The sequence below is a fragment of the Oryzias latipes genome, chromosome 1 (assembly GCF_002234675.1).
Source record: "Oryzias latipes chromosome 1, ASM223467v1".
NCBI classification, from domain to species: Eukaryota; Metazoa; Chordata; class Actinopteri; order Beloniformes; family Adrianichthyidae; genus Oryzias; species Oryzias latipes.
In genome coordinates this window covers 10,248,551-10,262,464 of record NC_019859.2, presented here as the reverse complement: position 1 = coordinate 10,262,464, position 13,914 = coordinate 10,248,551, and the positions used below count along the sequence as shown (strand labels likewise).

The 13,914-nt window shown below is 39.8% G+C and overlaps 1 protein-coding gene across 12 annotated transcripts in view; it reads right to left on the bottom strand.

Moving 5' to 3' along the window:
• Positions 1 to 13,914, bottom strand: part of LOC101159559 (nuclear factor 1 X-type) — a 110,739-nt gene that overhangs the window by 26,841 nt on the left and 69,984 nt on the right. For all 12 annotated transcript variants that reach the window (XM_023955588.1, XM_023955591.1, XM_023955606.1 and 9 more), the window contains 3 exons: positions 713 to 775; positions 518 to 592; positions 149 to 272 (listed from right to left, as the gene is read on the bottom strand). In XM_023955588.1, coding sequence (XP_023811356.1) covers positions 149 to 272; positions 518 to 592; positions 713 to 775 — 262 coding nt within the window. The remainder of the gene's footprint in view (positions 1 to 148; positions 273 to 517; positions 593 to 712; positions 776 to 13,914) is intronic.

The window sequence follows — 13,914 nt, the reverse complement described above, 5'->3', positions numbered from 1 at the left end:
AAAATACAAGTGGTAATAAGTTGCTATTTTGGTATCATGATTTGTTCCCAGTTAAATAAAACCATGTGCTGGTTTCACACAGCTGTGCCGGTGCAGTTTGCAATCGTGGTACTGCAGTCCCTGGAGAACCTGTTCCTGGAAAGCTTACCTGGTGGAAGGAGGGGAGGTGAGGGAGCGCCGCCCTAGAGCCACCTGGTTAATGTTGTAGTAGCTGGGACTGCTGTCCAGGTCAGCCAGTGAAAAGTTAGGGCCTGATGCCGTGGCTACAGGAGCTGGGGTGGGGATGAAAAGTGGACATTTCAATAATACGGATGATAAGTGAATGTTCTTTACTGAGATATTACATTTTTTTAAGAAGATAAAAATGTAAATTATAATAAGAAAGAAGTATTTTGACACAATAATGATTTGATGAATGTAACTAAAGTACTAAAACTTAAAACAATTAGCGGATACTTGCTACAACCGACAAGCATATCTTCAATTATTTAATAAAGTGTTTTTCTTTTTAACTTACTTTGTGAGACTCTGACAAGCTCTGCCACATTCCACACTCCTGAAGTGACAAAACAATCCTGAAAACTCAGGTGTCCTGTACAGGAAAAGAGGTAAAAAGTCTAAAGTTAGCATGTAAAAAAACCCAACATTATTAACAGAGATGAATTTTCACATTAATAGGAATCCAACTCTGTGTTTTTGTGTATATACCTACCGTTGGGGGGTGGTTTGATGTCTGTGTCTCCTTGTTGGCTGGAGCTGTCTGATTGTCCCGATTCTATATCAGAAAAGAGACAAATGGGGGGGGGGGAAGACAGATGGTTAGGATCTGGTTCACTTGCTTGAAAACATGAGCACCAAACTTTATCGACAATAATCATATGCTTATGATGCCAAAAAACAGAGATACTTAAGGTGTGAGAGAGAATATGAAGTATGTGCGATATGTGAATTCACACATTTGTGTGTGATAGCCTTGTATCTAAGAACAATCCCTCCCATCCACTCTGTCCCTGTGCGATCATGGTGCAATGTTTTCCACTGTGCTGCTGCACCATTTAGTATCTAACCAGGCAATCATATCCTTTACACTAATCCCATTTAATTCTTTCTTGCTGTTGGGGATTTAGCCTCCATATACAGTGCACCTTACACACACAGACTTTCACACACAAGCTTTTTCACTCACCCTCGCTTCTCTCTGATTTTTACCTAATGCATTAAAACGTGTTGTAATCCGTGGATAAACACAAACTCTGATATGCAGATCAAATGATTGGGTAGAGCATGCCGGTCTACATGACTTAAAGGATTAGTGTATGATAAAGTTAAAGGGGGGGGGAAAGACGTTTTTACAAATGAGCTAAGGTTATACAGATGCAAGGCAATTAAACAGACATCATACTGTTGTCACTGGCTGGGAAGCCTTTGCAAATCCAGAAAAAAGTTTGCTTGTAGAGACACACTCCAATGAAACTTTTTTTGACAGCCTTCTGAGCATTTCTTTTCTCAAATCGTTTTGAATCAGGAGCAGACGAAAAAAATGCAGTTGGAAAACACTTATAGGTGTGAAGTAAGTGCTACAGTCGGCGGGCCTCAAGCTTCCTGTTCTGCTCCATCCTGATTTACCCACCTGTACTAGATCCAGTTATGTCTTCTTTTTTCTTTGTCTGAGCTGGCATCTGGGTCAAACCTGTACGGCCGGATAGCTCCACTATCCCTAGCTGTTTTTATTGCACCAGTATGTTTTTTTATTTTTTATTTAACCTTTACTTAACCAGGAAATGTCCCATTGAGATTGAAAATCTCTTTTTCAAGGGATTCCTGGCTAGAAGGAAAAGAGATAGGATGATGGGAAGTGTGGGCAGGCTTACACTGCACCAACAGTCCCACCCACAACTCAGAGGCAAATTTCAAATGATTCCTGGCGCTCCGCAGAAACTACATAAGACACATTTATTAATTTGGGCTAAAAATGGCATAACTGCAATTCAAAGACCAGGAACGATTATATTGGAGTGGTACTTTAAGATAAACTTTTTTTATAGTAGCAATGAAAGTCCAGTTCTCGTGAAATCATTTTGGTCTGTCTTTCCGGGACTTGTGGGGAATGGGGAAATGATGCCCATTCATGCCTAGCTAGGCTGTAGCTAGCTAGAACATTATCTGAAGAAGGTGTTTATATACAAGCTGTATGATAACACAGCACGCAGACTCCTGCCAGCAGCACTTGCCTTGCAGCCACACTAAGCCACAGATTACTGAAAAGAAACAATAACAGACCTGTCTGCCTACGAAGAACCGCTTATCCACAGAGAGAAGGAGAGGCGAGACAGACGAGAGCAAGAACGAAGGAAAGAAAGAGCAGAGAGAAATAAAAAAAGAGCTTCTCTTGCTAAATGTCTCACTCCTCTGTGTCTCTCACTGGCCGAGTGTAATCCTGGCAGCCATCTTAGAGCTTGGCAGCCATCTTAGCATTGGCGGTAGTGCCACATTCCAGCTAACTGACAGCACTCTCTCCAAAACATACGTGGCTGTGCCCGTACCACGCACACACCCAAACACATTTAAAACTCGCACTACTGCAGGGACCAACACTGAGGTACACACTTAGAGTAAACATACATGACGGCCAATGAAAGCTGTGGAGAAAACAGCACAACTTTCCCTGGACTTTTTTGTGCTTGTCATCGTGTACAGCTTCACTACAGGACTCTGCGTCACTGAACACACGTTTCTCGCAACAAACAGGGCTAACAGCGTATTCGCTGCATGTGTCTTTGAAAGAAATCTAATTTTTTCTTCAATAAACTGCATAACCTGAGCTGAAATACACAAAACAATCAAAGGTGCAAAACTGTTGCCTCAAGGAGATCCTGCAAGGACTTGAATTGTCTGAAGGGTAATTGTCTGGTTGAAATGATCTTTTAATTACTTAAATTTATGTTTCCAAAAGTGTTTGAATGTTTTCCAAGTAGGCACAACATTTCTGCAGAACGTTTAGATATAATCACTAAATATTCTTTAGATGTCATAGTTTATTTAAGTTGTGTCATTTATATATGCGGTTACTGTTGAAGATTTTTTGATTTTTAACTGATTGCCCATGCTGCTCCTCTCTGCAATCAAATGGGAGCACACAAGTGTTTTTATGTTCCTGTCTCAAGTCTTTAAGTATGCAGTTGATTGGGTCTGGAAGGGCATCTGCTGTCAAAACCTGAAGCCCAGTGATATGTGAATTGAGGGGGGATTTATTGTGGCGAACCCCAAATGGGAGTCTGCCTGTATCAGAAAAGAGTAACTAATTTCTATTTTATACTTTTGTCAAGTTCAACCACATTAAGAGTTACATAAAAGTAACACCACAACCAACAAAATCTTTTAAAATGCTCCTTTTAAACTTTTATTTTGAAAATCTGTGCTTTTCTGTCTAAACAGCTTGCTAATGTCCTCTAGGGACCTGCAAATAAAATATATTTTCCTGAGTGATGAAGATTTCAACGTTTGCCTTTTGTGTCCTCAGATACTGCATTCAGTTGACACTGCTTACAAAACGTCACAACATCACTCAGTTGAAATGAGTGCAACTGATGCAGTTCAGTGAAACACGCAGCTGTACAGAGAAATGAAGGGGACAGGGTGAGAGGGAGTCAAGACAGAGGTCTGATTGCTGGTTATCACTGCTCTGCAAGCTGTGGGCTACATCAGCAGCCACAAACCCCCTCACCCCTCTCTTCGTTGAGTTTGCAAACTGCACAGCCAGCCCCTTATCTTCCCACCGCAGCCCCCTAAAGCCCTCCCCACAGCAACCCCAGTCAGAGTCCTGCTTTCACCCCACCCCCACCCCCCACCCCGTTCCATCAGACGCCCTGCTGCGTCCACCTCCACAACAAAACCATTTTTAACCTCAAATCTAACATCCAGCTCATCTTCACCTTCAAAATGGGGGTACTTGTAATAAAAGGGCTCAGTGATTAAACCAAACTGTCACAGAAAGAAAAGACTGTTCTCATTTTCTGTCTTAAGTCTAAAATTAACCGTTTTTATAGAAATACTTCATGCTGGAAAAAAAATCTTGCTAAGCTGCTGCTCCTTTTAGCCCAAACATAAGGAAACGTCTTTAAGGACCCACTCCAATGAAAATACATTCGGTGTTGTATTCACATGATGGAGTATATAATTAAAGAAAAATTCAGATTAAAATTGCATTTCTCAGCCTTTCATTATTCAAATCATGTCAGATCAGGAGCAGATGAAAAAACGCCATTAGAACAAGCCTGTAGCAGTGACATAGGTGCCACAGTCGGCGGGCCACAAGTTCCCTACTTTGCTCCATTCTGATACATCCACATGCAGACAAATAGATCCATGTACACTTTTGTTTGCCTTGTCTAGGTCGGTTTCTGGCTCAAAACCGTATGGCTAGATAGCTCTAACCTTGATAGCTCTAACCTTGCTCGCCATTTTTGTTTTATCTGTGATGTTATGTTGGGGTTGTGAGGGGCTGTAAGCTACGGGAGAGAGTATAAACAAAGGGATGATGGGATATGAAAGCGGGCGTACTCCATGCTAACAGTCCTGCCCTACAACTCTGCTCTGCAGAAACTATGTCCTAGAGAACGACAGAGGTTTTTTGATTTTGCCTAAAAACAGCATATTCATAATCAAAAGACCACTGGGAACACTTTTACAATGGATCAAAAGGTGATCAGAGTGGGACTTTAACAGTAAGTCCACCTAACAGAGCACCAAAAACACCTCACTATCGTCCATCTTTAAAATAACTTGGATTTATCCACAAATAATGCAAGAGATAATTAGGTTTATTTGACTTTTAACCCAAAGTTTAGAAAAACACTTCAAACTGATCATGCTTTTTGTAGTTGAAATAATTTAGTTTTCTTTTCTTGACACCCTGATGTACCATTAGCAAAAAAAAAAAGAGACATCCCTCTAAAAACATACAATTCCACTCGTATACAAAAACATGATTATTAAGTGGAGCGCTACTAAAATACTTAATATTTGATATAATTAGTGGGAGGGAGAGTAACAAAACAGAGATATTTAGGAACAGTGTGTGGACTAAGGTAAATCCAAACACAGCAGCATGAAAGAGGATTAGTGAGCAACACCAACAGTGTTTGAAACTGACTTTTTGACTCACTGACAAACGGGATCTGGAGCTATTTTTCCTGTCAGCTAGAGGGTTAAATTGCCGGTCTAAATCGTAGATTGTTCTTTAGAATTATACTTGATTTCTGTGTTTTATGTTCTGCATTTAGTCTGTTTAGTTATTAGACTTTCTGCTCCTTCTCATGTTTACACCTGGTTCGATTTGAATCCGCCACAGTTGTTTTCCATTCCTTGATTATTCCTCAGTGTATATCTTTCTGCTTTCAGTTGATTCTTGCCATGTTTTAGTTTGTCTTGCCATTATTCTAGTCTGTCATCCTCTTGCGGTTGTTTGTGTTTTTGGTTTTCTGCCCAAACATTGGCTTTGCTTGTTTCTGTCTCATGTTTATTTGTTAAATTACTGAATTTACCACATGCCTGCCTCTGGTATACTGAATTTCACCTCCTTCACGACCAGCAATCCTCAAAAACCCAATGTGAAGCAGAATTGTTTTGATGAGTAGAATTTTTGTTTTCATAAATTGTTTTTCTCTGTCAGTTTTGTTTCATGACAGACCCTCCTTCACTGCCATTATTTGACACATAGAACTTTTAAGAAAGTTCAACATAATTCTCAGAAAGCCCTATCTTGACCTCTTGACGTATGCACTACAAAAGCTTAATTAATATTATACATTGACAATACTTATCTAGGGGGCACAAGTTAAAAAAACAAAATAAAACTGAATTTTGGAACAAGAACTACTTTGGTTTCCACATTTAGATCAATCAACCAATTTAAGTTCTTATTCTCAAGTGTATAGCATCTAATGCTTTCCAGCTGATTTAACCAATGATCTGTCCTCAGGGTTTCCTCTTCAAATCAACTTCTTGTTCTGACACCCTTATTTATGGGGACGCCTAGTAGGGGAAAAACAAGTAAACAAAAAGAAAGGCAGTTCGGATAAATGAACAGAAGGGATATTTTAACCATTGCTGTTTATATCAGTGTGAGTGGTCATTGAAAGGAGTGTGACTCTGCTTTGGTTGGGTCCAGATGTGAAGGATGTTTGCGGCTGTACATTAACCATTGCCGCTGTCACTTGTTGCTGATTGCACAACTTCTTTACCTGCTCCGGGGCAAATCCCATGGCCTTTCCACCACTAAAATAACCCCACTCATCACAGTCTTGACACACCTCTTTGTATTGAGTACCGCTCTCCCTCACAATGGTTCCATCTATCCTTGCAACTCGATTCTTATAAACTGTTTAAGGTTCAGTCCATATTTTTGAGGTTCATTGCCAATTTTAAAGTTTTTTTTTACTCCTCACATTAAAGGTTTCACTGTGAATTGTGAAATAATAAGATTTTTTTCTTGTATGTTTACACAATGATGTTTTTTTTTTCCTGAACTACCACAGCAGCACAAAGTAACATAACAAAAGGATAAGACATCCATGATGTGAGGATGCGAGTGGCAGTTCGACATGCTGTTCTCATGGATGAGTTTTCATCTGTTGCTGAGCGACCAGCACCTGAAAATCCTGCATTGACCTTTTTTTTCGGACTGTACGTCGCTCCAGAGTATACGTCGCAGATGCCAAAACATAGAAGTCGCACTAGAGGATGAGTCATAATTTTTTAGAGAAATGTAATTAACGAGGTACGGGGCCAAGAACAGACACAGATAGATCAATGTACAAGTAAGTCTTTGTTTTCATTGTTCGTCATACATGAAGCTAAGTTTATAAAACAACTAAATGATTCTCTAGTATATTAGCGCAACATGTGAACAATTATTTAGATAGCCATAGCATGAAGAACAAGCTAACAAGTCAACTAAACTCTTAATTCTTCATCATCCGCGTCAGTTCTTAACAACTCCACCGAGGCTGGGGCTTCTTCTTCTGCATTGCTGTCAGTAGCAAAAACTAATGTACACAAACATGTGAGCTCATTTATTTAAAAAAAAAAAAATCACATTTAAGTTGCACCACCAGCTAATCTATGCAAAAAATAAATGACATATAGTCCTAAAAATAAGGTATTCATTTTTCAAAGATGGTTTTGTCACTGTTTAAGACAATCAAAAACATACAGATTGAGTAAAAAAGTGAATGGACAATAAATCCACTGAAATCAAAGCAAAGACAGGGTCAAACCTGTCTGCAAAGTTAAAAAAAAAGCCTTGCTGTACCATACAGGTAACTAAACACTTTCCTAATGTAACACAAAACCCAACAACTCAGTTTGTGCAGTCTGCAGCCACATCATCGCAGAGTATGCCCAAATATGTGTCAATATGCATGTGTGTAACACCACAATGTGTTGATTTCCCTTCTTGTTGGAACAAATGTCAGCTCCTCTACTCCCCCCTCCTTCTCCCCCTTCCTTCCCCTCTCCTCCCCAAAACACAGGATAACGTGGTACAGCCTCCCAATTGGGTTTCGCTTAAGAGGTTTATCGGTATGTTGCTAAACATTCTGACCTTTTTTTAATCCTTAATGCGCTTAAAATGTTCCAAACCCTCCTAATCCCCCCAGCTATCCCACACAGATGTTCACTCAGCTCTTTTATTGGAGGTTATTTTATTTTTTTCTTCTTTTATTTATATATTTATGTGTAACTATATATTCAGGCTCCTTTCATTTAACTCATATTTTTTGTCACGTGTAGAGATGTGACTTCATCAGCGTGTGGAAGGCATCGTTGTCGTGAATGTGAGCAGAAAGCTTCTATAGACTTCCCATGTGGTGAGCCAGTGTTTGACCTTTTAGTGTCTTTCTCTATTGAATGCAAAATGTTCAAATAGATTTCATAAGAAAAAATAAATAAAAAACATAAACTAATAAATATTCTTTAACTTATTAAAAAATACAGACCAAAATAAATGAATAAATAAATTAAGATTTAAATAAACTTTGTCCTTAGTTGTAATTCAACAAAAAAGCCATTTTTGATGGATCTATTTACTACTAAAGTCACAGCTACTTACATAATATTGATAACGACAACAAAAGGTTTTTCTAATTGTTACAGAAGTTTCCATGTTTGGTGCAAGTTTATCCATAATCAAATAAATTGGGATTTTTTCCCACTATAGTTATAGTTCAGAATGTAAATCTTTGATTTTATATATATATATATATATATATATATATATATATATATATATATATATATTAGGTGTGTGTATGTACAATTCTTTTACAGTGTCTGTGTGTGTAAATAAACATGTGTGTCTGTGTGTATTTGTGCTCCTGCATCACACTGCCCTGTGCCAGGCAGGCCGGCTGTGTTGTGAGGTGGCAGAGTAGGGCTCTAAATGTGTGTATTTGCATCTTAGTGTGCGTGTATGACTGTGTGCCTGTTCATGTGTGTGTGCATGTGTGTTTGTGTGTGTGTCTGTGTGTGTGGAGCAGGTGTGCATGGCCGCCCTGCACAGCTTGCTGCCCATCTGTGCTCCCGTCTGTGTGCCGCCTGCGCCCACGCGCTGCCAACAGCACTGCGCTACAGCAAGAAGACCCAAGAGAGAGATATGCTGAGAGATGAAGGGATAGATGGGAAGAAAAACAGAGATGTGGAAGTAAAGAGGAGTTTGGGGGACAAAGGATGAAGGAGAGGGGGACTGAGGCTTTCGTGAATGGAGGATGGGGAGAGAAACATAAGTGTTAAAGGATAACACAATCAGCTAAGGTTGTAGACAAAGTGCGAGGGCTCTGACAGAATGGGTGAAGCTACGTAAGGTGGTGCTGGTGTATGTGTGCGTCCGTGTGTGTTGAGGCCAGGAGCGAGGTGTTTTGGCTGTGTGCCGATGTTGCCCCAAACCTTATTTATTCTCTTCATTTCTCCTCTCTGTCTCCATTCACCTCCTAACCCCAAACTCACCTTGTTGCTCTGTGGATGCAGGTTTCTGGATCATTAAGTACTTAGTAATGTTATTCAATTACTTTATGGAACCCAGGAACATGCTGTTTCTTTTGACCCCTTTTTTTAACCCAATATATCTGCATTGTAGTTTTCATTTAAGACTTAAAAATGTCGGACTTGGACTACAAAACCAATGAATGTGTGATATATGAATATTTTTTACGAAATGTATTAATCAACTTTTTTTTTAATTAATTTCGAAATAAAAAACAAAATGTATTTGCTTTAGCTGTTCTTGAATTGTTGAGAAACATGAACATTAGAGCAGGATGGCAGTATTTGTATGTAGATCAAATGTAGGCATTGGGATTTAGTGCTTTAGTGGACTAGTTTTTGATCAGCCATTCTAAGAACGGAAGAATTGCAAAGATTCAAGGTGCAAGTAACCTATTCAAACAGATCCACAAACACACGCAGCATCTCCGTCAGACCTACATGAATATGCAAGCAAACATGCAAAAACACACTTGCACAAATGTACTCCAGTCGACACATGTCGGGTGGAGAAAGCACATAAGGCTCTGAGAGGAAGTGTCGCTGACTTGGCTCACTGAAGCTGAATGTAATCACACTTTCGTGTAATAATATTAATGCAAAATCAAAAATCTTGGAAAAGTGTACACGCACTGAATTTATGGAGTAGATGTGTGTTCATGCGAGTTTAAAATTGTGTTATTTGTAAAAGTTGTGAGAATGTGTCACGTATGTACACACGTGCTGTTTCAGTTGCAGCAGTTTGAGCGTACAACACATGTGCGAGTGAGTGCATCCGAGGTTGGGGGCCCCCAGCATGGTTCACAACCCAGCCTAACAGAGTGTGAACGTCCTCCTACTGAGCTGATACTGATATAACTGTCCTGTAAGTGGTGTTGACATCAGCATTATTATCCTGTCACCCTCCATCTCTACTCAGCTTAAAGGAGTCAACTGGGGTGGGGGGCCCCGGGCGTATCGAGGGCCAGTGTCTTTGCAAAGCCCTAATCCAGCCCAAATAAATACAGCTGCACAAAGGCCGGAAAGGGAAAGGAGAAGGGGAGCATGGGGAGGGGGAAGGAAGACGGCTGTTAACTTTCTCCCACTGCTACCTACACTGCTTTTGCATGACACAAACACCGGACACACACACACTGAGGGAAAGGCTGCGGATGGAGGTAATAACCACCAGGTGGCGATTTCCTGGCACACTCAGACTATAGTGAAATGCAAATAAAGCAACAAGTCCTGGGGCCAGGCGTCTCAGCTAGCTCACACTTAACTCTCTAGATTGTGGAGAAGTGCAAGCCATGGAAAAGAAACAGAAACAAAGAGAAGTGGAAAAAATACTTTTGAATAAAACTATAATTATTATTGAGAACTATACACTTTTCTATCTTAAAAATATGTTAATTGTTAGAGAAAGGGATTCATATCAGTACTGCTGTTCCACAAAGAGAGTCTGGGAGTGATAAGAAAACCTGAAAGGCACAGGGATGTAAATCAGTAAATCAAAGAAGGAATAACATAACTTTGGAGAGAAAAAAAAAGACTTAAAGCGGAAGAAATAGCAGTTTAAGAAGCTTTGCAAACAGACGCTTTGGGAGAGGAAAAGTAAAGCAGGAGGACTGAGCTGAGAAAAAGAATAGCAAGAGAGGGAAGGGCCTGAGTTGAGACTTGGATTTCTCCTCCCCCTGTCCTTTTCCTGCTGGCCTATATACACACTGTAGGTCTTTGTGCTGGGGCTGTTACATGTACTTCCTGTCTGGCCAGCAAAGGGGTGCGTTAAGGTAATGATCAGCCTTTGTTGGAAGGGTGTCTATCAAAATAAAGTTCATCTTCAGATGTAACTACCTGTCTCCTTCACATTTCGAATCTCTTCCAAAGCTGCGTCCAGGTGTTTTCTGTCCCATGCTGGCTTATTTACCACTGCACTTGTTCAGAGTTTTTTTTAGGGAGCACCTTTCCTTACCCTTCTCAGAGTTCGTACAAAATACATAAAAGAAAGCGAATTACACTGATGGAAGGATGTTGCACTAGCTAGTCAAGGACACACTGATAAGAGTATGAAAACATCCTCAACACACACACACACACACACATGCTCAGACAGTCTCAAAGTGATATCATGCATGGCTGCCACCCCCTCTAAAAAGCACCACTGAGATAAGTGATAAACGTTTTTCCAGCAGCCAAGCTTGTTTCTCCCGAGGAACATTTCAATGAAAATTCAAACCAAAATCTGCCACTTTATGAAGACAACAATGAGCCAATAAGTCAGTTAGAAAGTGCGTTTGACTGGAAACCAGGAAGCCCAATTACAGGGGAACACTTAAGCTCCTTGCCTCAGAGAAATGGATTTATGAAAATAAAGAGAGAATCCATTCATCTCAGTGTTTCTGAGAAGCATCGCTGTTCTTTTGGGAGCACAACAGAAAAGCAAACCATCTGAAGGGAAATTCACTAATATAAAGTTACATATTTAAAAAAAACATGTCAATTAGTACAACTGCTTCTCTTTATTAAGTCTGAGGCTTTTGAGTTTATTGAGTTTCAGAAAAACACAGATTGTTTCAGACAAGTACTGGAGACTGTTCTTTCAGTACATAGTGCTGCACTCAGTGGGCTGGACTCCGACAATATGCATCTCACTGGGAAATATAAACAATACAAGAGACTTAATCATGTCGATCTGTGCCAAGAGGACAGAAGGAGGGTAAGACACACAAAGTAAAAGGACAGTGGGAGGGAGGAATCAAAAGGAGGAAAAAAAATTACATTCAGGATGTAGGAAAGAATCTGCTGCCAAGCAGAGCAATACAGTGAAAATGGAGGAATTTAAAGGAAATGTACATAGCGGGCATACAGAGAGAACTCCTGAAGAGTAAACTTGATCAAAGACATTACACTGTCAACTTGACAAGCCACAGACACACATGACCATGAAGAACCGAGGAACATGAAGCTTGAGCTGCCAAGCAGTAGTCACCTCTGACCCCTGGCACCGGAGTTGGGGATGATGCCAGGCAGACAGCTCAACACAGAGCAAGTTAAGCAAACATTTTTAAAGCGTAGATGCATGGGTGTGTGTGTGTGTGAGTGTGTTTCAGTCTTTAAATAGGGGTGTGAACAAGTTCCAGCCAATCACAACAATATCAGACTACACGAAGCATTAAAGTAAACTTTGACATGTGCGGATGTTCACTCAATAAATGCTATGTCAAAAAGGATTTAGGCTGACATTGGTGCATATTTTTTAGTCTGCTTCACTGTTGGCCGTCTCTAAGCTTTGTGAATGCAGAAGTCAGTGCAGGAAAACAGTTAGAGAGCAGACAAATTCAAAGCTAATTCTGTTACAGTACTTTAGTATAACTACAAAGCCACTGCTGTTTTTAGATTCAGTCATGGATTCTAAAATAAATCTGTCAATCATTACAAATCAGTCAGTAGCTAAATGTTCACCTGGAGAACACACTGAACTGGAAACTCAGCACAGAGAAATTCAAAAAGCGGTTCTATGAACTGCTACAATTTAAATAACATATTTTTTGTTAAAAGTGTCTCTACAACCAGAAGCAATACAAGTAATGATTTTTATACTTAATATCAATCAATAATCTTTACACAGACATTATAAAGTAATTTAAAACATATTAAGCCTTAAGCCTTATTATAACCATATCTTTTTTCTTTTTTTTTCTAACATTTCTTAACATGTGAAAGAATTGGCTTCCTTCCTTTGTGTAAACATAAAAAAACATCTAATCTGTGCATTTGAAAAGCTTAACTTGTCATTTGTGAATCTCAAGGTTTCCCATCAGGTCTTAATAGATTCACTTTTATGCAACGTTCAAACCAGCCTCGGCCGCACCCGTTCAAGCAACCACTTCCTATGTGAATGCATTTCGAGCTTCCACGTGCAAAACTCTTGCCTTCACGCATTGCTATGCAAGTTTTTAAATCAGTTTTCGGGCTCAAAATACAAAACATGCGGCCATTAAACGGACAAAGAAAGGTAAACCAGGTCAAATTTTGAGCATAAAGGGACTTTGCTTAGGTAGGGATGTATTGGTAGCATCCTTTTTAATAAATGGAAAGATATGACACCAAGTCTTCCATCTATCAAAATATAGCTGTGAAAGAAAAGCCTGAAGCAAGATTCAGGAGATTTTCACCACTTCAATATTTTGCACCAAGTCTCTTCTAACTGTAGGTACACGCGCTAGTATCAGGTAGCAACAGTCCATTGTGAACACCGTGTGGTAAAAGTGCATTCAAGAAGCTGTGTTCAGCACATTCGAGAACCCCAAGCGCATCACATTCCCATTGTTTATGTAGCATCAGGAGTCAGGCCTCTACATTTACACTGAATAGGTGTCAGCTCCATTAAAATCAAAGCTGGACCCATCTCTTCTTTTTACCAAATGATAGCTTCAGTGGCCTCATAGACTGAACCCACTGTAAGTAATGCAAGTTTTTTTTTTTTTAATTCAGGGTCTTTTCATCACCTTTCTGGCTTACTTCATCCAGTGAGTAAGGGTGTGCCAGCTATCAATGAAACCCATTGAAAGTATAAGACAGATGTGTTTTAACTGTGTAAATTCTTTTAAAAACAGAAGAATGTGTGTGCAGCTACGTAGATCCTGACTGATTATAACCTTACTAACATGCAGACGGACTGCCGATATGTAGACACAGAAATCTGATGATGTCACTCACAAAAAATGAAACAGCTATCAATTTAAGAAAATTAAATTGTCTGCTGTGTGAGGGTTTGCTGCCCTGTCAGAACAGCACAAACATACAATTCACAGAATGAGTGCAAAAAAAGAAACTAGAAACCCTTTGGCGATGCTCAAAAACTGTTTGACCAAAGCACATGCACACACTAGGATC